The 24,315-nt window shown below is 40.7% G+C and overlaps 1 protein-coding gene across 15 annotated transcripts in view; it reads right to left on the bottom strand.

Moving 5' to 3' along the window:
* Positions 1–24,315, bottom strand: part of afdna (afadin, adherens junction formation factor a) — a 122,022-nt gene that overhangs the window by 43,538 nt on the left and 54,169 nt on the right. For 12 of the 15 annotated variants that reach the window (XM_082504887.1, XM_082504894.1, XM_082504899.1 and 9 more), the window contains 13 exons: positions 23,756–23,850; positions 21,293–21,540; positions 16,703–16,772; positions 15,423–15,493; positions 15,245–15,312; positions 12,390–12,595; positions 10,378–10,398; positions 7,300–7,445; positions 6,084–6,178; positions 4,792–5,057; positions 3,243–3,386; positions 2,925–3,123; positions 2,295–2,401 (listed from right to left, as the gene is read on the bottom strand). In XM_082504887.1, the coding sequence (XP_082361013.1) occupies positions 2,295–2,401; positions 2,925–3,123; positions 3,243–3,386; positions 4,792–5,057; positions 6,084–6,178; positions 7,300–7,445; positions 10,378–10,398; positions 12,390–12,595; positions 15,245–15,312; positions 15,423–15,493; positions 16,703–16,772; positions 21,293–21,540; positions 23,756–23,850 (1,736 nt within the window). The remainder of the gene's footprint in view (positions 1–2,294; positions 2,402–2,924; positions 3,124–3,242; positions 3,387–4,791; positions 5,058–6,083; positions 6,179–7,299; positions 7,446–10,377; positions 10,399–12,389; positions 12,596–15,244; positions 15,313–15,422; positions 15,494–16,702; positions 16,773–21,292; positions 21,541–23,755; positions 23,851–24,315) is intronic. The other 3 variants (XM_082504896.1, XM_082504891.1, XM_082504893.1) reach the window with 1 other exon arrangement.

The raw sequence follows: 24,315 nt of genomic DNA, 5'->3' as shown, positions 1-24,315 counted from the left end.
CTTTCTCTTCGCTTCCTAACCAGTCACGGTAAACTGGCACCGCTCCCTGAGGCCTGGTTCTGATCCAAGTCTCTTCCTGTTTAAAGGGAGTTTTTCTTTCCACAGTTACCAAGTGCAGCACACAGGTTAATGACTTTTCAGTCTTTACATAATGGTATAAAGCACCCCGAGGCAACTGTCACTGAACGTTAACTGAATAAAACTCAATATTGTGTCATTTTTCATACTGTACAACAGCATGGGCTCAAACATCACTGCAGGCTCTCCTTATTCCACTTGTAATTTAGTATCAGACTTTTCCACATAATCCAGTTTATACATTTATACACATAAAAAGCAAACAATATCACATCTTTGACACTAAAGTGGTTGCAGAGCAGAGCTGGTCTTGTAATGATCGCTTAAGAACTGTCGACAAGGCAGAGCTCGACCCACCAGTCTGCCTGAACACACACCATTAATCACTGTGTGCGCGTGTGCTGTGTGAGACGCCAGTCGAGACTACAGTCATGAAATAGTAGAGTAGGGATAAACAGACCAATTACAGAGGAAGTGGCTGTGTGTGTGTGTGTGTGTGTGTGTGTGTAAGTAAAAGTAGTCTCTCATTTACTGCTCTGGGCTCCCCAACTTCAGCAGCGTGATTAGTGTTGATTAAATTGTGTGTGCGCTTGTGTCTTGGTGTGTGTCTTATGAAAAGTAAATAGATCCTTCTGAAGTCACTTTAATCTCTGCATTCAGATTGAGAGACCACACACACACACACACACACACACACCCCTCTGGACTCAAATCAAAGCAGTCTCCAGGTTTAAACGTGTCTAAAAATAGTCAAACTATGACAGTCGTGCCGTCAAATTGTCTACAGCTCAGTTTCTGCACAGGAATTTCACCTTTTTTTGGCTGCTAGTCTCAGCTACCCTGAATCTCTTGTCCAAACTCTGTGAAATCCTCTACTTATTGTCATTTTTGTGTTTAAAAAGAAACATACAGATGAAGTTTATTAACACAGCTGAAATATTAAAATGTATACACTAGCCACATTAGTATTTATGCCTTTCAGGAACCACTTTTCCCTTCAGAACTGGCATACTGGAAACATTCTCAGAGATTTGGGTCTATAATGACACAAGAGTAACACACAGTTGCTGCAGATTTGTTGGAAATTTGTTGGAAAACATGTTCCATCACATCCCAAAGGTGCTCTACTTGATTGAGATCTGGTGATTTCGGAGGCCAAATGAGTACAGACAACTTACTGTCATGTTCAAGGAATCAGCAGAAGATGGTACCACTGTGGCCGTGGTCAGCGGTGGTGTTTAAACGATGCTCAATTAATACTAATTGGTGTGCAGAGTCCTAAGAAAACCTCTCTGACACCACCAGTCTGAAATGCTGATTCAAAGCAGGATGGATCCATGCTTTTATGTTGCTTAGGCCAAATTCTGACCCCATCATCTTAATGTCAGAGTAGAAATTGAGACTTATCAGACCAGAAGCAAATTTTCAGTCTCTTAATGTCAAATTGTGCTGAACTATAGAATCGATTTCCTGCTCTTAGCTGACAGGAGGGGCACCCAGTGTGATCTTCTCCTTCAAGGTTTAATGTCTTGTGCATTCAAAGACGTTTTTATCCAGAGAAGTGTTGCTCACTGGATCTTTCTGCTTTTTTACATCATTCTCTGTAAACCCCAGAGATGGTCATGTGGGAAAATCCCAGCAGAGTCTGAAATACTCTGACCAGGCTGTCTGGCACCAACAACCAGGTCACAAAGTTGCTTAAATCACCTTTCTTCCCCACTCTGAGACTCAGTCTGAGCTTCAGCAAGTCATGGTGGCCATGTTGACATGCTTAAATGCACCGAGTTGCTGCCATGTGATCAGCCAATTAGATATTTGTATCAAAGAGCAGCTCATCGTTATTGACAATATGGAGGCGTGTCTGGGCAGCATACAGAGCAAAGTGGATGGGATCTCAGTGAAGATCATCCACTCAAAGCAAGAGCGCAGCATGAAAATGTAAATGCTGAAAAAAAGAACAGTTTCCCAAAGTCACTCTGCAGCCATCAAAGACCCTGCAGCCACTTTGAGTTTTAGTCTTGTTTTCTGCTGTCTTAGCTGTCAGACTTACTTTAGACTTCAGTCTCCACAGTCTCTGTGACTCAGCATTACTAAACCTGCAAAGTCTCCTCTGTGGCACCGAATTTACCCAGGATGCCCCACTGCACTGACACACAACTCTATAAATAAACGCACGCACAGTGTGGCGAGAGAGTGACTGAACGTCGACGTCGTACCATTTCAGAGTTGTCAGCAGCGGAGAAGTGGCTGTCGCAGTCAGCTCCTTCGAAGTGGACGGTCCAGGTGCCGGGCGAACGTGGATGTGGCGTTAACCTACAAAAACCTACCAGAGGAAACAGACGCACACAGAAATAATGTCACTGATAGTAGAGTGATCATAACCTTTGTTTCAGAGCAGCTTTTCTGAAATCATGACAATAAGAAAACGTTAATTGTCGAGTGTAGCAATACAGCATATAAAGCAACCAAACTTATTTTAAAGCAGCAGCTACTGATGCTTTTTGTTTGGTCTGCTTTATTTTAAGATGCTTAAATCCCAACATAACATCTTTAAACTCGTTGTACGTCTCATAGCTTTAAAAACAGGAGGTATAAAACTCAGAATAGCAGAACTAACACACAGTTATGAAACATAATTCAATGAATGTTTGATTTCCTTTAGGTATACAGGGTTTTATTTAAAACAATGACAATAAAAACAAATTAAAAACCCTGGGAAAAATTATCTGCTCATATTCAACCAAAGTCATTTACATTCTCATAAAACATAAACCTATTTGAAGGCTTTCATTCATATATTTCCAATATGACTTCATTCCTTATTCACATATAGTTTGACTTTCTACCTCTTTGCAGGAGAGGCTCCAGGAAGTCCTGCAGGCCATTGGGGAGGCTGCGCACCACGTCGCAGGAGTAGCCGTCCTCAGGAAGGAGAAAGGGCAGCTGGAGGTCTGGATCCTCCTCGAGCTGAACCTCTCTGCCGTCACTCCTCGCCAGCTCATCTGCTGTGTTTTCCGCCACTGCCACCACGTGGTCTATCAGCTCCTAAACACACAGAAACCAGCAGAAGTTTCTAAAAATCAGTTTGACTTGAATAACTCCAGTTTCATCTAATTTAATCCAATAAAAACGCTGCACATGTTTAAAGACGCCGTTTATCTTACAGGTGGGATGTACGGCTCATCGGGGGCACAGTGGTAGTTGGTCATGAGGGCGTGAAGCTGCAGGGAGTTGAGCTTGAAGCAAGTGTTATTGATGGTCTGCACATCCTGCATGGAGTATTTATCCATGGTCAGCAGGGTGGTGGCCTGGAAGGGGACACAAACACACATGTTGTAAATCAAACACATCTTATTGTTTTGAATGTAAACAGAGTGGCCACACGTGGTCGCAACGTTATCTGCAAGCACACGAAATGAGAGACTTCCGCGGTTGTGTTGACTGGCTGACTGTAGGCGAGGCGAGTGTTGTGAGACAGTAATAAGAATCTGATGACAGCTGTTGAGTTGTTTGCTTGTTTTGCCAGAGTCAGTCGAAGCTGATAAAGCAGAGTCCCAGAGAAGCACCTGAGCGGGGGTTTGGAGTGTTTGCCTCTTTACGATTTTTCATTTCAGGTTTACTATAACAGAGGATTATATTCCTTCTGGGCAAGAAGAGATCCTCCAGAAACTGCAAAGCTTCAAAGCATTTTTTCCTGGTTGCATTCATGCTGCTAAAAGGGATTGTAGTGATGTAATAGCCAGTCAGCGGTTGGTAGTCCAACTCCATGTCTTGTTGTGGTCTCTTAATTTCTTGTTTCAGCCTCTTCATTTTCTCTCTGAATTGCTGCAGTGTAGTAAACATCTACTCCCAAACTTCAGACTGCCGCAGCCAATTTAGAGATCCTGAAAACCTTCTGCAGCCCACCCAAACCTTCAATCCCAACTGCACACCGCACAAAAGGAAATGATTCCTTCCATGTGGATTCACTGACTCATTTTAATCTTAATTTTGATCACATTAACAGCTTTAGCTGATGGCCATATTTGTGCTCTCTGATTAAATAGACCACAGTTCAGGGTCAAGAATAGGCCAGAAACTGAAGGAAAACCTGTTATTTTTAAAATCACATTGAGATGTTTTTCAGTTCAGTTTCTTCTTCTTTTTTTTAAATTACAAATGGCTTCCTTCTGACTTCTTGCTGCAGTAACATCACTACCCACTTTTTTTGGAATCCCTGATGTCATAGCAAAAAATGGCCCATTGTTAGTCAGTTGTGCTGGTTTCAATCATTATGCAAATGTACCATTTATTAGACTTGGGAAACCTGCGGTCACCTGAGACAGTAGTCGTCACTTGAATGAGTAACAAAACATTTCTGTGACTGAAAAAGCAAAGTTGAGATAAACAGAATCAACTTTCTGGGAGTTGTCACTTCAAGACCCTCTTACTCTTCCACAGGAGCTACTCTGTAATAGTACTTTTACAGGTCTGCGTAATTCCCTAAAAACAGAAAATGGGACACAACCAACAAGTAAATCAGTCGAACATATTCTTTTTTTATCTTTTCAAAACCCTTTATAGTAATAAGAAAAAATTAAAATGGAGATATTTTAAAAAGATGCAACAAACCAATTAGTGTGACTGACACAACTGAGGAAAATGCCTCTAAAACCTGTTTTAGCGACCATCTGCTCACACCCCTGCACAGACTCTTACTGTTTACCATCTTACCTGTACGATTCGGCTGAGGTGGCAGTCAGCAGCGAGCTCCAGACCCTGCTTCTCAGCCCAGGCCTCGATGTGGCTCAGCTGCTGCCGGAGGATGGCGCCCCAGTAGTGACAGCACAGCCCCGAGCCGGTATCTGTCACCAGCTTGTTGAACAGCCACATGTTGATGAAGTGGAAGAGCTGCGAGAAGAGCTGGATGGTGAGAGCGGCGTTGACCCGACACCGCCGCAGTAACGACATCGCCCCCGTCAGTGTGTGCAGGACGTCCTCTGAAAAGAGAAACCGGGACGTGAGAAAAAATCTTCCCCTCTAAGTCTTATATCCTGTTCAAGGTCATTCTGAGCCGTGTGAGGCTTGTTTTTTGAGATCACTCAGTAGAAATCCGGTTACATGCCCTTGTACTTTTGCTTCTGTGATAGGCGCACTTCTTCCAGTGTTAAAAAAAAAAAATACAATCTTCCAGCTGGATTATAATTATCTTAATAAACTGACAGGAAGCCAAGTGGAGGAGTTTGTGATTGAAGGTTGTGTTTTTTTGGAAGAAAACTTTCAGTACATATGTACAATATCCTCAGAAAAAAGACAAGCGCCTCCTGGTTTCACTCCTCACCTGATGCAACACTGTCTGACTTGAAAACTGTGGGCTTTTCAACCCGCAATGATCCTCTACATGAAATGTGAGTTAAGTATATGGACAGTTTCCAGGAGCTGTATGATCAGGTTATTAAAACCAGGCCTGTACGCAAACAAATACAGTGAACAACGATAGCTACAGAGTTCAATTTGGGCTTTCCTCCGAGTTTCTGGAGTCTGCTGAAAAATCTTGGGCTCCATGTTTGTGTAAATTCTTGACTTCAGAGAGTTTTGATAAAAAATAAAATTCTTCGAGTTTAAGGTGGCACTGCAGCTACTGACTCTGCAGAAAAGTAGATCCCAAATCAGAGAGACAGGTCCAAAGCATGTTTTTAAAAAAACAAAAAAACAAAACAAGACACCTGAGAGACCATTAGGAAATAAAAAAAATACTTTGTTCAGATTTTCTAATATATTCTTTCCAGTCTCACAAGGTCCAAAGGAACCTGAGAAAATTAATGCTAACAATTTCTAGATGTGTGCAACCTGTGAGTGTGGAATCATCTTAACATAAAACGGTGAAAACTCCGGCAAAACCTATAATGACATACGATTAACATGTCTTCATTTTAAAGGGCTAATCACCTAAATTAATTCAGAATTGTTGCTGTTAGTCATGAGCAGTCTTGGTTGCTTCCTGTGGTTGTGTGTTTGCACATTACCGATCTTTGGTCTCTGTGGATTATGCTCCTCAGGGTCATCGAGGAAGGCAGGCATGTAGTTGTTCAGATCGGCCTGGAGACAGTGGACCAGGTACCTGCAGCAACACGATACAGCTTGTTGCAACGTCATTCAACACTGTTCACATCAAAGGTCACCATCTGAACGTATTTTACACTTTCAGATGCTTTCAGAAACTTTAATGTGGGTTATCAGTGTGTTCATATATTTTCCATAATGCTTCTAAACCAAGTGAGAAGTTTAAATTACTGCTAACTGCCAGCGAATGTCATTTATACAGAAAGAATTGCAAGCCTATGTTTCTTATCACCCATTTTATACTAACAAGTTACTTTAATAAGGATTTCATTACATTATTGGATGGACACTTTGGACTGCATATAAAAGACAGCGCATGCTCACAGGGGGTTGTATGATCGTTGGGGTTTCTCTCTATGATCGTGGGTCTTGTCTTTATAATATAAAGCCCCTTGAGGTGACTGTTTTCTTTTGGTGCTATATTAATAAAACTGAACTAAAATTTGAGGTAGATTCTCGCTCTGCTTATTTCACATGTATAAATGTGTAAAAAAAAAAAAAAATATATATATATATATATATATATATATATATATATATATATATATATATATATATATATATATATATATATATATATATATTCTGTAACTCTGTAACTTCTGTCGGTGCTGTGCTTTTTTGGAAATCGAATTTCCCAGAGGAACCCACCCGAGGGATTAATAAAGTTCTCTCTTATCTTATCTTATCTTAAATTTAAGTCCACCAACATCATCATCACCTCTCATTCATTTTGACTGGGGCAACATTATTAACTGGATGCACTCATTTGTTTTTAGGACAAAGTAATGCACTGCTCACTTGGATCAACCCCATTAACCTGCATTCCTTCTAATGGCCAGCAGTGGGCGACTCCTGCAGCTAGAAAAGATAACAGCTTCCTCCCCCTGTGACCCTAGGAAACACTTTTGTGGTGAGTTTACGGGTATTTATTTGATCTCTTATTGAATTAATAATCAACATTTTGTAAACTGCAGTTTCTGTTAAGAGTCACAAAGACGAAAACACTGATGCTTCGCAAAGGGAAGGCATTAACCTGTCTGCATCATCACAATGGCTATATCTTTGTTCACAGTTTATTATCTACACCCACACCCACATCCACAAACACAAACTGACTTGAAGGCCATCTGGACCAGATGGGCGAGGATGTCCTGGGCGTCCAGCGTAATGCGACTCAGGTCTCGGTCCTGTTTGATGAAATTGAGCAGCTCGGACGCATTGGCCATCCAGAAAGCCAGTGCTCCCGCGATGTTCTTCTGCTTCTGTAATGCACCAATCACAACCACACACAAAGAAGAAAAACATGGTAGAAGTTGTTAGAGTAGAAGTGTCCAGGGAAGACTCAAGGGTAAAAAAACAAAAAAAGTTAAAAATTAAAAAAAAGAAGGGAGGAGGACAGAGGGGTTTCTGTTTGAGTGACAGCAAGAAGGAGCAGCTGTTACTTTAAGGGATAGACTCATGCCTCGCCCACCCCTCCCTCTAAGCCAACCGGGTGTCGAGAAGAAGAGTGGTCATCACTTTCAGATCGGTGAACACAAACAAAGTGTTGTGAGCTCTGTGATAGTTTTGTTTTACACAAGAGTGACCTCTCCTTTTCTCTCCCATTCATCAGATCGACAGACACCGGCCGTCTTAGTTCACAGTTTAAATCATGACGAAGCTCGATGTCTGAGGAGCTGATTGGTTAAAATCCCCACCGCTCAGAGAGAGAGAGGATTGTGCAAAGCTTGGTCCCTTGCATTCATCTATCCCCACCTTTGAAAAACAAATGAAAACAGAACAAAGAAAAGAAAATAATAATAATATCAATAATAATAATAATAATAATAACAATAATAACCCTTCATTCAGAACAGCCAGACAATGAGAGATGGAGCCAAGTGCATCCACAATGAAACACAGATGGATGGCTGAACACGTTAAATGAACATCCAAACAGACAAATGAAGCAGACGAGGTGGAGCAGGTCAGAGGGACGCGACTTGTCTCTCATCCACACCGTCGAGTAGAAGAAGCAAGATGTGAGGTCACAACAAAAAAACAAAACAAAAAAATGGATGCCAGAGTTAAAGACTGAGCAATGATGGAGAGAAGTGGATGCTTTGGTTTTTGTTCTGTTTTTGTTTTGTTTTTTTTCTTTGGTGTGTTTGTTTTTTTAGTACCAGGCAGGTCCAGGAAGCTGAATGGAATTAGTCAAGTTGATGTTGCTGTTGTTGCTTAGTTTTCCAGCTGTGGGGTAGGATGCATTATTACGGCGGTATTTTACATCATCTCTGTTAGAATGGAGAAAAAGAAGCAGCAGCAACAATGAAGGGCTGGTCAAAAAGAAACAAAGCATAGAGAGAGAAGAAGAAAGTAGGACAGGGAGAGAGAAGTGGGGGCAGAGATTAATAGAGGAAAGCCGAGGGGTTGATGAGGTTGGTGATGTGATTTTACGTCACCAGTGCTTAAATGTTATCTGATTCGCCTTAATTAAAATGTGTTGGCTTTTTTTTTTTTTTTTTTTACCCAGTTGGTCTGGAGTCGAGGTTTCAGGTAAAGAAATAATTTAACATACGAGCTTCGATCAAAAAGATCTTCAAATCCATGCGCACTGTTATCCTGATCATCACTCTGTGGAAGTCTCGCTTCGACCACGAACACCAAACAAACAACTTTCAAGCTAAGGATCATCACCGAGCTGAGCATTTAACCATCGTGTCCATGCCCCTTCATGCAATAACGTTAATGTTCACATTTCCACTCACTGCACGCAGACTGAAATCAGCTGGCAGTAGCACAGCGCAAAAAAAAAGACCCATCATGCACGTAGAGGAAGCTTTGCAATGCAATAACAACTTATTTGTTTCCTTAGTACATAGAATGAGATTACTGAACCACCTACAGTGATGCATAACAGAAAAATGTATGTTGACTGCAGCTCACTGTCTCCAACTTTGTGACATGAACAACAATCTGAAAAACAGAAGCTGTCCTAAAGCAGTCCAGAGGTGCACAACGAGACAAACTCTGACGCAAAACTAACAATGTTAGAGATATGGTGTAGGTAACCATAAACCGCAACCTGATGTGCACCTCACTAGAAATACAACTACGCATCACGTTGATGCAGCTCGCAACGACTGTGACTCTCCTCCATGGTTATTAAAGTTAACTAAAAATAGGTGTGACCAAAATGTAATTAACTAAAATAAAAATTATAAACAGACCTGGGGAAAAACAAACTAGGAAAAAATGATAGCAAGAAATTTGCTTAGTTTTTGTATTGTTTGTCTATAAGACTGAGTCAACCGCTTTCCAAAAGTTTGGCTTCTTTTTTTTCTTCTTTTTTTTTTTAAATACCTGAAATACCTGTACTTTACCGCTGATATAAATCTCATAATAATAACTAAAAAGCCAAAAACGAACTCTTAAATTAATAAAATTAAACTAAAACAAAATATTTTTAAATAAAATGAAACTGAAACAAGAAAACCTCACTACAGAAACTGCCTGAAAATTAACAGCAAAAAGTCTAAACTAAATAAAAATGACTACAATAATGCATTTTTTGCTATTTCCATTTTCAAATCCAGTGAATAGGTTTGAAAAACATCAAAACACCCATAACTAGTGTTTTGGGAGTGACTGCACAAGAACGGAGACACACCATGCACACATACGAACGCCGACCACGAGTCGGTCACTTAAACAGGCTTTATGTCGATTCAACACAGAAGTATTTATTTATCTTTCTTTACTTAATAGTTACAATGTAATACTAACATTATTATAATAATAATAATAATAATAATAATAATAATAATAACAACAACAACAACAACAACAACCATTTTTTCTGTTGCTATTGGGAGTAATAAATCAACCTACACTGAGAACAATACTATAATCCAGTAGTATTTTGTCACCATGGCAAACGTGATCGACTGTTTTATTTCCTCTGCAATATGTTCCTTAAAAACAGCTCTGAAAACTGTGGATAATACAGTAAAAGTATTGAGTTGCAAAGCTCTTGGCATTGCTAATCTGTGCAGCTCACATTAACAGTAGCGAGTACAGAATATAAGGTGCACTGCACAATTAATATTACCCACATCACCCACCCCAAGAAAATGAGACAAAGAGAGAGCATCAGAGCCAGGGAGAGAGAGGTAGACGAGTCTTTAGCAGCCGTATCATGATGTGCTATCCTACCTGATCCCCTTCAGCAATCTCCTGGATGGAAGGAAGAGGAAGAGGAGGAGGAGGAGGAGGAAGAGGACACGTTCACAGGACAGAGAGAAAACACGTCAACGGCTACAGTATGGACAGCTATGTGACACACAGATACACTTTGACACACACGATGATTATGGTTTACAATGTAAAGCCATCCTCAAAAAAGTGAAGTGATGGAGGTCAGCTGGAAAAGAAAAAATGTTAAAGAAAACACTGCAAAAGTGAACGAGGTATACAATGTTTTATATTTTACAACTAAAAGCTGCATAAAATGTTTGAAGCACACTATTGTAACCGCACTCTAACAAGGATTAAATATTAGAGAGTGCGAGCACTGTTATTGGCGAGGAACATCCCAAAGAGATGCTCCAAAAATATCCTGATCTGCTGGATTAGTGTCTCGTATGCAATGATTAATGTTCAGATGATAACTGAAAATGCGCGCGTGCACGCACACACACACACACACACACACGCAGTTTATAAGCAAGCTTCCCACATCTCTCAGTCTGTAGCTAAAGATAGTTTTCCTGAAACTCTATCAAGCTGAACTCCTACTACACAGACTGAAATAGTCTTACAGTCTTGTGTGTGCATTTGTGAGTCTGTGCTTGTGTTTTAGAACTTTTCTGCATGCCAAAGACAATGAATAGCTTGCTGCAGGCTAAACAAATAAAAGCAGTAATGGCTTTACTGGAAGCTGGAGGCTTTAAAAGAAACATGTAGGTGTTTATGTGTTTACTTTTCCCCTCCTAAGATCCTCTGCTTCATATGTGGCATCGTGCTCCCACCTAACCCAGCAAGGATCACTTTTATCTTTTATTTTGTACAGTAACTTTAGTTAAAGCAATGCAAAATCTTAACTTCATGCTATAAATATTTTATAGAGTATACACCAGGCCTCGAGGGCCGGTGTCCTGCAGCATTTAGATCTCACCCTGGGTCAGCACACCTGAATCAATCATTACCAGGCCTCTGGAGAACTTCAAGACATGTTGAGGAGGTAATTTAGCCATTTAGATCAGCTGTGTTGGATCAAGGACACATCTAAAACCTGCAGGACACCGGCCCTTGAGGCCTGAAGTTCCCCACACCTGTTTAGGACATGAAACTGATCGATGTGATGTGTCTAAATCAATTTACAGAACATTTGAACACGGATTTCTTTTCTGTGAAGGGATCGCAACTAGAAGATGAGCTTGCCATCAAAGTATAGGTAAAAAGATTTCATAATCTATAACTTGTGCCCAGCTATCTATCCCACATTGCGATATGACGCTTGTGAAACTTGGAGTATCAAAATTGGTTTAAAAACCGCTTAAATATGAGGTACTGAAGTTGCTGGGAAAACGAGAAAGAATTTCTGGCTGTTTTTAACGTGGCCCAGAGTTAACAAAAAGTTTCAACAGATGGTGAAAGTCTTAATCCTTTTTCATATTTCCATACAGACTGTTTCAATTAAAACCAGGCATTTTTAGCATGTTTATTAAAACTTCTTGCAGATGTTTGTCTTAACGCAATATTGAACACAGATACCTCTATGTAGTTTTATTTAGAGGAGGAGATCTCGAAAAAGTCTTTAAAAATTACTGTTTTGACACCGCCTCCCTCCCCTACAAAAAACGGCTATAAGACCGGCATCAAACTTGACATTTTAAGTAACAGTAGCTCCATGTTGAGTCACAACAGGCTTCACATCTCGAGCGTAACACTGAGTGATGGACAAACAGAATCGAAAGCACAACTGTGGAGAAAAGCTGCTAGACACAAACACAGACACACACACACACACACACACACACACACACACACACACAGCTTACAACAACTACAAATGTAGTTTTGTAAGAACACCGCTGAGCGTCACCTAATATTCGACAAAAGCAGGAGGAGCATGAGAACGAGATAACGTGCAAATTAATCGATGATTTGATTCGACTGCTTTTAAAAATTACAGTGAAAAGACTTTTAAAAGACGCATTACTGACCTGGATGACTCCTTCCATCATGCTCACCATCTTGTTGACGATGGCGATGACCTTGTGCGTCCTCTCTGACGGCGACATGTCGGGCCGGTAGGTGGGCGACAAGACGTAGCGGCAGGCCATGTACAGGACGTACGTGGGCGAGAGTTTGAAGTGAACCGTGGAGCTGTTGGTGTAGTTGATTATGGCAGAGAGGAAGGTGTCTTCAGCTGGATGGACACAGAGAGAATACATTCGATAAAATCTTTGCGGCAGCCGCTGTTTGTCAGAGGACGTAACAGATTTCACGTGATTAATTAATAATTAATTAATAAACATGCAGCTTAAGTAATCCCCCACAAACTAAACTCGTGGTTATGGTCACGTGTATGGGTGAGACAACGAAGTCTGACGCAGAAAGGGTGAGTTGGGTTATGAAAACATGAATTAAAGGCTTCTTAGACACCAAAACAATGGAGAACTGAACTGATGACTACAGAGCATTTTTACTTCCAGCCACTTTATCGTAGTCCTACAGTAGAAAACACCGGAAATGTGTTAAAGAGGCAAGCAGGAGTTTTATTTGTTTCCTGTGTTTTCATTCAGCATTTCATTCAGATACTCCTTGTGTTGTCAGTTCATTCAGCAACTGGTTCCTGGCTTTATTCATTCATCTGTTATTTATTCTGTTTCCATCCATCCAGTTGTTGTTTTTTTGTTTGTTTGTTTTAACCCACTCAGCCATTCATTGATGAATTCATTCATGGATTCTCATTTTATTCTTTTTTTATCTGGTTTCGTTTTGCTTTCATCAGTCGTTTTTCTTTTCCCCACTGTGTTGACTGATAAATAAAACTTAACTTTTCTGAATTGTCTATTTTTTAATATAACAATAACAATAATAACAATAACAATAATAATATTCATTTGTTTATTAGACTTCTAGTTTACTATTCAATTCATTCATGTTTTTATTCATCTATTTTGGCTTTCATTCATTTATTCCTGCCCCTTCTGACAACAATCTCCACCTGTTTAACTCTTTCACTATAGCTGATTTTTTTTTTTTATTATTTCATGGAATAACAGCTCATCATTATAGCTGATAATAGTAATTAATGAATGCAAAGGTTTTATATATCATCTCTCATTAAAAACTGTATGTAAAGGCAGAAATGACTGCACACAATAAATCAAACTGCATGTTCGAAGTGTCGGCCCACACCGCCTCTGAGCTGTGGGAAGCAGTTTGTATCAGTCGCTTTGGCGGTGCAGATATTGGCTGCACATGCGTGTCATGTTGAAAACACCAATGAAACCAGCTGCCTCACTTTAGAGTCATTCGGTTTTAACTCGATGCCAAACTAGTGGCAGCTGCACTTTAGCAGCTACAACACTCCATATGAAAACCTGAAGATGAGACTACTGCACCTTTTCTGCCTCTTACAGCACATGGTTAGGCTCCCTGAGGACTGTGGGGTATGAGAGTCTCCACCACTTTATGACCAAAAACCATCTTTTGCCTGGAAAACAGATGATCTCACACACGGTGCCAAATATACTGTAGCACTGTCAGAGCGTGCACGCTGATAGACTCGGGCCCGGAGCAGAAGAAGAGTCAATAAACGGAAGACAAAGCAAACGGCTCGAAGCGTTCGTGGCTACAAAAAGCGTGGGAAACGAAACGTTGCACTGCCGTCTGGAACTCAATTATCATGAATTTAACATCCAACAGCAACAAAGAGTTCTGAAATCATCTAATAAAGGATTCACTAGAGACATTAGAAAATTAAATGCCGGGGATTAGGACAACTCAGTCCAGCTCTAAGGTTCCCTCCACACCGGCAGACAAAAAGGAGAACTTTCATTTTATTACTTTATTAAACAGGAATGCACAGCTCGAACACGGCTCAGAAAAACGCAGAGATGGAAATCATGAAGCTTAATATTAATCTCTGTAATGTACTCTGACATGTAAAGGCAGAAACACCCCGATGTAGCAGTTTTCATACATGCACCACAGCACCAAACTTCTCCACCGTTCAAGGTGCACGAGAGAACAATAAAAACCCTTTGAGGCCAGTCATGAAATGGTCTTGAACCTGCCAGCTTCACAGAAAAAGTTCCACAGGAATAAGTTCCTGGGTTTGAATCCAGTCTTTTCCGTTCTGTATGGAGCCTGCATGTTCTCCCTGTGTCTGCATGGGTTCTGTCTGGGAACTCCAGCTTCCACCAACAGTTCAAAAACATGCATGGGGTAAGGGTTAATTGGTGATTATAAATTGATTGTAGTTCCCAAGGGTCTCCTCCCAGATAAACATGCCCCCAAAACCTCCAGCGGCGTTGTTACAAGACGACGAAAAACATCCTGAGATATCTGCCTTTCAACCCAGAGAGGGCACTTCACAGTCTCACATTTGGAGGTGTCGACCTCCAATGCTGAAGATCACACTCTGATAAATCAAATAAAACCACATTGGCTTCAAAAAGCAGTGATGGAGAGTCGCCTTCACCCCGGCTGCACCCGCAGATCTTGTTCAAGAATATCACAAGCAGGCTCAGAAACGAGGAGCAAAAACCACTGAACGTGCTTGACTTTGTGCCACAACGTCAAATAGGATTTTAATGATTATAATGGCTTTCAGCCTTTCATCGCTGCAGGTCGGCGAGGTGAGAGAAAACGTGAAAAGCCTCTGAACTGCCTGCATTAACCATGACACCGTTATTGAGTAGCACTACTTCCAGCGCAATCAGGTCAGGTTTGTCGGTCCAGGACGTTACGACGGGAACTGAAAGGGTTCAATAGTTTCCAGCTATTGACTGTGTCACTGACACAGTGAGGTGAATGAAGAGGCAGAAAGTGATGCGCGAACACTCACAGTTGTCTCTGAACTCGATGCTGGCTGGAAGAGTCAGCTCTGTTCTGTCTGCTGAAATATCCTGAGACCTGATGAGACAGATTCAAACCATGAGGAGAGGAGATCCATACAGAGGGGAGAAAAAGGATAAGCATGAGGATCAAGAGAATCCAGGGTATTGGAGGAAACCATGTCTGACCTGCTGTCCTGCTGCTCTCCTCTGATCATGGGTTTGACCATTCCTCTCTCCATGTCCAGCTTTCCTGAGCTCTGAAAACACACAGAGAAAAAAAGAAGCTTCAATTCAACTTAACATACGGAAATTTGTCCCTTATTATATTTTAAAGATACTGGCTACAGTCCTACGAGGCTTAAATGCAGCGTGGGGAAACAAATCAAAGTTATGGTGTCATGGAGTTTTGTCTGGGAAAGCCGACAATGGTGACTTGGGTCAGATTTATTGGCAGAACTACTACAGCAAAAGCAACATGACAACCCTTTTTCCACTTTTCATCAAGTTTTTGTTTCTTTGTATTGAGTTTGACATTTAAAAAACGTTTTGCTGCTTCTCCAGAGCTTTTGCAGTTAGTCAAACCAATAATCAAATGACAAAATTAATCTGTGGCTTTGATCAGATTTTTAAATAATCTGAATTAAACTTCTTTGGAGTTAAATGTTAGATGAAATGCACTCAAGAAGATCTGCAAATCAACACCGATAATCAACAAAAGACTTAATTATTTTTGGAAAACCCATGAGAGTCATTTTTCTCCTTTTTGTCATCAGCAGCTCTCTCACGGACGATTGTGGAATCATTGTGTTTTTATAATATTTATAATATGTGCATAGTCTTTACCTTTGAAAATAAAACACCTTAAGATGTGTCATGATTTGTCACTCTATAGATGACATTTAACTGCAAAGAAATTTGAAAGATACTGATAAATACCACTGGTGTGCATAATTATCATAATAAGATTAGCTCCATATTTTTAAATCTGTGAATTCTTCTACCACGACTAGTTACTGTAGTAGTTTTGTTCCCCCTCGCAAAAATAAGGCTTAAATAGTAGGTGGGTGGAGCTTCTGTGCTCGCTGTGACAGCCGTGCACCTGTGTTGACAATAGTTGAGATAAGGCATCATACAGAGCAGGGGGAAAAGAAACTGTCAAAATTGGCATGTTTAGAGCAGCCTGAACAGCGATGACTTGAACATAAACTAACGTCATTATTTGAAACCAACTTTAAAAGGAGAATCCACCACAGAAGCAGTGCAGTAAACAAAAATATGATGATGCCCGACTTTCAGCCAGTCTGCTTAATAAAAGTTCAGACAGATAAAACATAAAAATATTAACAGCATGGTGTTTAAGTGTTTGAGAGCAGAAAGCAGAGCAGAGAGAATTTTGAATGGAATAAAGTATATACACGAAAATGAGTGGGTGTTTCTTTTTCTGTCTGTGTGCATGTGTGTGTTACCTTGCTGGTAGGCAGGGCTCCTCCACTGTGGACGTCTCCGTGAAGGTCGAAGGTGGTTTCTGGTACGCTGCTTCAGCGGGGAGACACAGACATTCAGAGGTTCAGATGACGAACTGCGCTCTCCACAGCTGACTTTTCATTACTGACGTCGACAAGAGCGCAGACTTAAATCCAGACACACACACGCTCGCTTATCTAACTCACCGTCACAGAGGAGAGCGATGGGCGTGAGAGGCAGTAAAATACTCGCTGATATTTGCACACAGATAGCTCGCTTTATGCATGCACACTCTTACATAACAGTCTAATTAGTTATAGAGAAGCCACGCCACGAGTCCTAACTCACAGCAACGCCAGGATGTCGTGTCGTGTGTGTGTGTGTGTGTGTGTGTGTGTGTGTGTGTGTGTGAGACAGCAGTCGGGTTTAAAAAGACAGGCTTCTGCTTTCACAGCCCGCGTGACAGCAAGGCATCAATGTTGAATAAAGAGCACAGCACAAACACAAAGCATCAGTGCTTCATGTCATTGACACGGAGATCTCCATCACGCACACAATAAACAAAAGCAGCCAAACAAGGTTAAACCATTACCAGCATCAACATAGACAGAGAAAGTAGACTGATTGTTTTTTTCTTTCTTAAACTAAATTTCTAATCAAATGAAGTACATTACAAACAAACTCATAACTCCAGTAAAAACAGATAAAATATTAAAATCTTTCTGATGCTGCCGTTTTCAGCTTTTGAAAACAGATTCTAACATCTTTAACAAGATGGTCCCAAATCCCAGCGTGGGAATCAATGACAGGTGTCATGTGATCTCAGAAACCAGACAGTCATGTGAATCAGGCTCAAAGCCACAACCTCCGCAGCTGGAAAATAAATACTATGTAGATGTGCCAAAGACTGCAATTCCTCTAACAGCCACCTGGGACTGGCTTCAAATGCGAGTCGAACCCCACAGGCTCCCACGTCACTGCATTAAAAAGCATGTTTTAGCCTCCACAGATAGGCTTTCCCTTTCACAAACTCTGTTTTAAAGTGCAGACCATTTAATAAGCTTGTGCTTCAGTTCTGGTCTGTTAATTAGCACCAAAGAAGGCTTTCTGTGTGTTTTAGCTGTACTGTACAATAGCTGGAAAGAGCCACTGTGATGCCACCTGTTTGTTAGTTTTATGAAGCCTCAAAATGAGTGTTTTCACTATCAGTTTTTTGAAACCAGATGCGGTGAACGAGGTGTGGATCTGACTGTGAAACCACACACATATCCTGGATAACCCTGGAAAAGCCTCAGGATGACTATAACTTACAAAATGCACTCAGTGTTTGACAATAATAAGGCCTCATGCATTAAAGTAATGAAAAAATGTTTACAGAGTTCTTGGAGATAGGAAGGTGAGAGTCAACTTAGACTTCTATACGACCAGAAACCCTCTGCAATCAGAGGAGTTGAGTCCTGTTGGCCATTAAAAAGAATGAAGGTGTAATTTTTCAATCTTTGTCCATCTTTATACCGGCTGTGGATGCAGCTTTCTAACCAATAAGGCTGCTATTATTTGATAACTCAGCTGGGCCCACCATCTCACCCTGCCATCCTTGCATGTCTTCCAAGACGCCATCATTTTAAATGGTCACTTTCAATTCAATTTTATTTATATAGTCGCCTCAAGGCACTTCATCTTGCAAGGTAAAGACCCTACAATAGTACAGAAAAACTCCAACAATCAAATGATCCCTTTTAAACAAGCAGTTGATGACAGTGGGAAGGAAAAAACAAAACGCTCTTTTAAGAGGAAGAAACCTTCAAGAGAACCAAGATTGCGTCATAGCAGTATGAGCACACAGCAATAGCATCTGCCTTTTCTGGCAGTCTCTACTCTGACAGAAAATTCAAAACAAACACACCACAGTGCTGCTTAACCTTGCGCCCGCTCACTAACAGTCTTCTTGCAACTCGCCTCATTTCTCTGTTTAGAAAGCGTACTATTGTAATCCTGCATCTGTGCCACACTTCTGTCAGCTGCTAACAAGTCAAACATGCAGACCAAAAAAGGCTGTTATCATGATATAAAACATGAAAAACAGTGTTTAAAATGTGAATCTGCCGTGTCATGCGTACTGAGATTACAGCACAAGGATCTGATAACGATTTATTTAAAATGATCTCAAATTAAACATGATACAGATTAAAGTTCCTTTTAAGGCTTCTGGCTGGTTTCATTCATGTTTTTCTCTCACTCACTGACAGTGAATACAGATGAAGTTAAGAGGGAGCAGATTATCAAAGGATCAAACACTCATTCCCTTACAAGATCATCTGAACCACGCCAAAAAAGAATCCTCGCCAAACTACTGCAGTAATTGGCCTAAACATTATGATGAGTCCTCAGCTTGACTGTGGCTAGGTATCCTGGTATGTTTGTGCAGCAGGACACTGGAAAGCAGCCCAGAAAACCACAGAGATCCACATCCACAACTTCTCCTTTTCTGAGCTGCACAAAATGATCCCTGGTCTTAATATAACTCCTCAGTGTTCTCATTTCTCGTAACATCATTTCACAATGCCTCCAACTGAGCTGACAACTGAAAAAGTTCCCAAAGGAGCTGATCAATAACAAAAAATCTAATAAAATGACCAAAGTATTATTTGAACCATTGAGAAATCTGATTATACAGGTGTACTTCTTGCTTATATAGAAAAATAAAAATGGGTTTTCTTTTGGGGCAATGAGGAAAATTTTCCCTTTCGCCATTCGTGATACCAAAAAAGCTTAATCTCAATTTAAGGTCAATATTCACACATTTTCTGTAACTCCTGGGGGAAATATGGACCTCTTTAACTTACAAAAAATCCACTATATCCATGACCCGGAAGCTAATTTCATCTTCCTCATGTTTGTATCTGGACAGGCAGAACCGGCTAAATGCAGCTGCCTATCGTTAAAACCATCAATAGTAAGAATGAACTATGCGATTTATGCTATATCCTATAGCTAGAAATTACAAATGTTAATGCACGATGTTTAACTCTTTAAAAATTAAAAAATTAAAAAATTAAAAAAACACACACATTAAAAATGTATTTAAAGCCTGTAAAAAAAAAAAAAAAAGATTTTTGGCTTCTATTGATAAATTCTCCCTTTATAACACCTCTACACTGGGTAAAACTCATCCAATGAGACTCTACCAAGTCTTAAACTTAAGGGCAGAATTTGAATCGGCAGACATAGACAGCTGTAGTTGACCTGCGCTGATCTGAACCATGCCTGTGCTCCTGGAGCCCTTTAGAGCATTTTTAATGGAAATGTCTGACAAATATAATGTATTGCTGTTTGGGACAGGCTGAGCAAGAGATTTATGACTCTTGAGCAGCAAAAGTACCAACATTAAGACTGTATATAAAAGACCAAGTGGCTACTTTGATCTTATATATACAGTCTGTGGACTTCATTCATCCCGAGTCTTCTTTTTTTTAAGCTGAAGTATTTTATTGTCACATTTTGCTGCTGACATGTGGAGCACTGTGAGCTGTATTTTCGTATTAAACATGAATTTTGAGGTCTTCTTCTATAGCTGAGGTTACTAATCAAAATCACCTGATGGGAGTTTCTAACTGGAATGCAAACCTGTGTCAAAGCCTCTGAGGAACATGTTGTGAAAGCAGTCACAGCCCACAGCTAAATACAGGATTAGCTCTCTTTTAAAACGCTGCACTGATGTATAATTTTGTGTTTGCTCAGCAAGCGCTCAAACCTAACAAACCAGCTCTTAAACACATAAAAAAAAAAACACTCCCAGGCTGGTGGATTAAATTCAGCCAAGCAAAAATGTTATGCTCATTTTACTCCAAAATAATTTTAAGGTTTATTTCATCTGAAGGCAAAGCTTACAGAGGCAAACTTTACACTCTAGATTGTTAAAAAACTAATTTAAATGTGTTCATGACCTTGTGAGCTTTAGAAAATACTGAGCACATGCTTATGAAAGAGTGCTACAAAAGATAAAGGACAATTTCTTGAATCATTTGTAGAAACTAATTCATGCAGAAACACACCCACAGTTGTGAGTTAGTGTTTTGGGTACTTACAGACTTCCTTCTTTCTCTCTTCCTTGCAGTGTTAGTCGTCCATTAAAGACTTTTAAGTTGTTTCTCCTTTCCTTCACTGATCCCTAACTTTCTCACACTCTCCTTTCTCTTCTTATCTTGTATGCCCTCTGTCTTTCTCCCGTTAGTGTGTGAAACTCCAGCGAGGAGGAGGCCACACCCAACATCATGTTGATCAGATTAGAGGGCAGCCTGCCTGCCGTAACCCCAGACCTCCGCTCTTCCTCTCATTTCCCTGCTCTCCCCATCCCAGACTCCCTCCTCCCACTTTTCCTTCCCTTCATCTCTGCTTCCGCCTGCCAACTCCAAACCTCACCCTCCCTTCATTTACAATAACACCCTATTCTTTCTTTACTGTTGGTAGGCTTCGGGAAACTGTGTGTACAGACGTTGAAGAAGGAGGGATAGTAAGAAGAATGGATGTCCGTAAGTTTGAGGTGAAAACTTTGCATTCAGACACCCACAAACCCTTTTCCCATTCCTCACCCAGACTTGTGTCTGCCTCTCGGCATGGCCGGTTCTCTCTTCCCTCCCTGGTCGAACATCGGGTCCACGAATTTGAAGACGTGGGCAGAACCGAACTGGATGGTGGAGCCAGAACGCAACACAGTCGTCTCGATAATGCGCTGCCCGTCTACAAATGTGTCTGCGTCAGGGCCGTGCGGCGTCACAGTCACCATGCCTTCGCTGTGCATGAGGTTGCAGTGGTGGGGCAGAATCCCCGGACCAAGCAGCTGAAGACAAACACAGCAAGTATATCAGCTATATAAGCAGCATCAGGCTAAAACTCCACTTTTAAGCTGTAAGTCGGGCTGGCTTCTGGCAAAATAAATAAATAAATAACTCTTCTGCAGTCAGTTTCACTTGACTTCAAGCTCCCATTAGAGCTGTGCACCGTTTCCCCTCTCTATCAGCTTAAACACCCTTGCTGTTTAGTTTAACTCGAGCCAGGACGGCCAAGTAAAAGTATCATAAATTAACCTTGGAATGATCATCAGCTGCCTGATGCTGACCTTGTCTCTGGATTTTCACCTGATCGACTTTCAAACAACAGTTAGCTGCAGCTGCTCAAGTGTAATGGCCCTTAGGGCTGAACGATATATCGCATTTGCGATAATATCGCGACATGATCAAGTGCAATTTTCTAACCGCAAAGGCTGCGATTATACTCTGGACATGTCCAAATTCATGGGCTGCATCCTCCTGAGGCCGCATTTGTAGACCGATTACGTCACAGCGACGCGCCGAAGGCTGTCCAAATTACTACCATATCCCAGAATTCATAGCGCGGCCCAGCCAAACTCCAGTTTCCAGCAATGGCGGCCGCTACTAAGTTTTAAAATTACTCATACTAATCTTTCTGGGTCACAAAATAAACTTTTAACATATTTTCAGGCGAGAAAGTAGTTGTGTAAACATCAAATATCTGCTCGGTTTATCAAGATATCCCATATTTGCAAAAGTGCTTCGACGTTTTCAGAGGCGTCTGCTACCCACCAGCTCGACAGCTAGCCGGGAGCTCGAGGGTTACTGATGCGGCCGAGAACGGCACAACTCCCGGCACATCATTTTCAGATCACCGCGGAGTTTCGCTGCTCGGGTTAAACGTAATATATAAGTCACTTAGACAACCTAAAAATGTTATTGTTGGGCTTTTTTCAGTGTTTTGTTTGTTCGTGAGTAAATCGGTTTGGCTGAGATTAAAGTTATTAGATTAGATAAAATAAAACTTTATTAATCCCCCGGGTGGGTTCCTCCTTGGTTTTCACACAGCTGACTAAACGTCAAACAGAAAACTTATTAAACAGAAGTATGAGACAGTCGAGAATTTACACCAGTGTCTGGTTATATTTTAGATAGCAAGAAGCAGACGGCCGAGTTTATTAAGCTCCACCGAGACAGCGGTGACGCTAATCAGAACTAGACCGTCCAATTTCACGCCTTTAAACTTTAAAGGCGTGTTTGTGTGTGTGTTTATACAATTGCTATTATGTTTGCACTTTATGTGTAATGTTACTGACTGCAGAGATCAGTAAGATGTGTGTATTTTTTATTTATTAGTTTTATTTATTTAATATTATTTTTTAATTTAATGACTGTCTAGTAGTTCACAGATGTCGAAAAACTGAGTGTGGTAAAGCCACTGATTTTGTTTATGTATATTTCTGCAATCTGCACATTGTACTGACTTTCATTTTAATGTTTACACCAGGGTTCCTTGTCAGCACTTTATGCTCAGATGTTTGTAAGCTAAAAATAAACTATTGTGTATGTTCAAATATACTGTTGTGATTGAAGAAGTTAAATAAAAATGTCAGTCATCAATTCATGCATCACCTCATGTCATCATAACAGAGGTCTGTCTTCCAGGAAAGAACAGTTTAAAATTAATGTAATATAGTATTGGCCATACTATATGATGTATTGCTTGTCTTTGTTTAATAATACAGAAGACAAAGACCTTAAAAAATAATCGCATATCGCATCGCAATATTGGGGCAAAAAATCGCAATTAGATTATTTTCCATAATCGTTCAGCCCTAATGGCCCTTATGGTCAAAAACCCCCACTGGTCAGCATCTCACTCCACCAGCTACACCTCTTTGCTTTTCATTTGAATCATATCTAAAGACAGCTTTTTAAACTGCAGTAACGTCATGATGTTTGCACAGTTAATTCAACACCGTGTGTGTGTGTAAGGGAACACTGAGTGTGAGGGAACTCCACAGGGTTTGCATCAGTGCTCGGATGCACTGGCATCAAAACTTGGCAGCATGTGAGCTCTTCCCAAATACTGAAAGCTTTAGAAAGACAGAAATCTTAATTTAAAATTGCAATGTAGTACTTTTTTTAAAAAGAGAAAAATTCTAGCATTAATATGTGCAGTTTATATAGTGCAGTATTCTACAGTCTGTATTAGAATTTTTTGTATTTTAATGGGGTGTTTACCTGGATGGCGCCGTCGTCTGTGCAGTCTGAGCCGACCTCAGTGATGCTGTGCTGAAGCCGATACAGCTTGGGTTTGTCCCGAGAGTCTGAGCCGTCTGAACACACACACACACACACACACACACACACACACACGTTCAGATTTAGAAACCAGGTAAGGCTGCACTCACATCACATTTTAAAGAAACGGCATACAGGTTCACTACACAAACTCACACATACACATACACTGATTGACTGAAATCCCAGTCAATCAATTCAGCATTACTACAGTACAGAGTCAATACATAGTGACATATGGAGAGCTGTGCATTATGCACTGCTAATGTGGCACAGAGTGTGGGGGTTTTGGTGGGGCTGCAGTGCAGTTATTGATATTAGTAAGTAGGGGTTTAGTAAAAGCAAAGCAGGGCATTAGTTCAGTGAAGGGAAAGGGATAAAATGTTGGCTGCTGTGGGGGGTTGGGGGGGGGGGGTGAAAGGGTATCAGAAAAAAACCCACATATAACCATCTTCTAAAAATAATACTGTAGTCAAAAGGTAGCTAATATAACAGATCTC

This window comes from Aulonocara stuartgranti (genome assembly GCF_965226115.1).
Source record: "Aulonocara stuartgranti genome assembly, chromosome: 15".
Lineage (NCBI taxonomy): Eukaryota > Metazoa > Chordata > Actinopteri > Cichliformes > Cichlidae > Aulonocara > Aulonocara stuartgranti.
The sequence above is the reverse complement of the archived record's forward strand: the minus strand, read 5'-3'. Positions and strand labels throughout refer to the sequence as shown.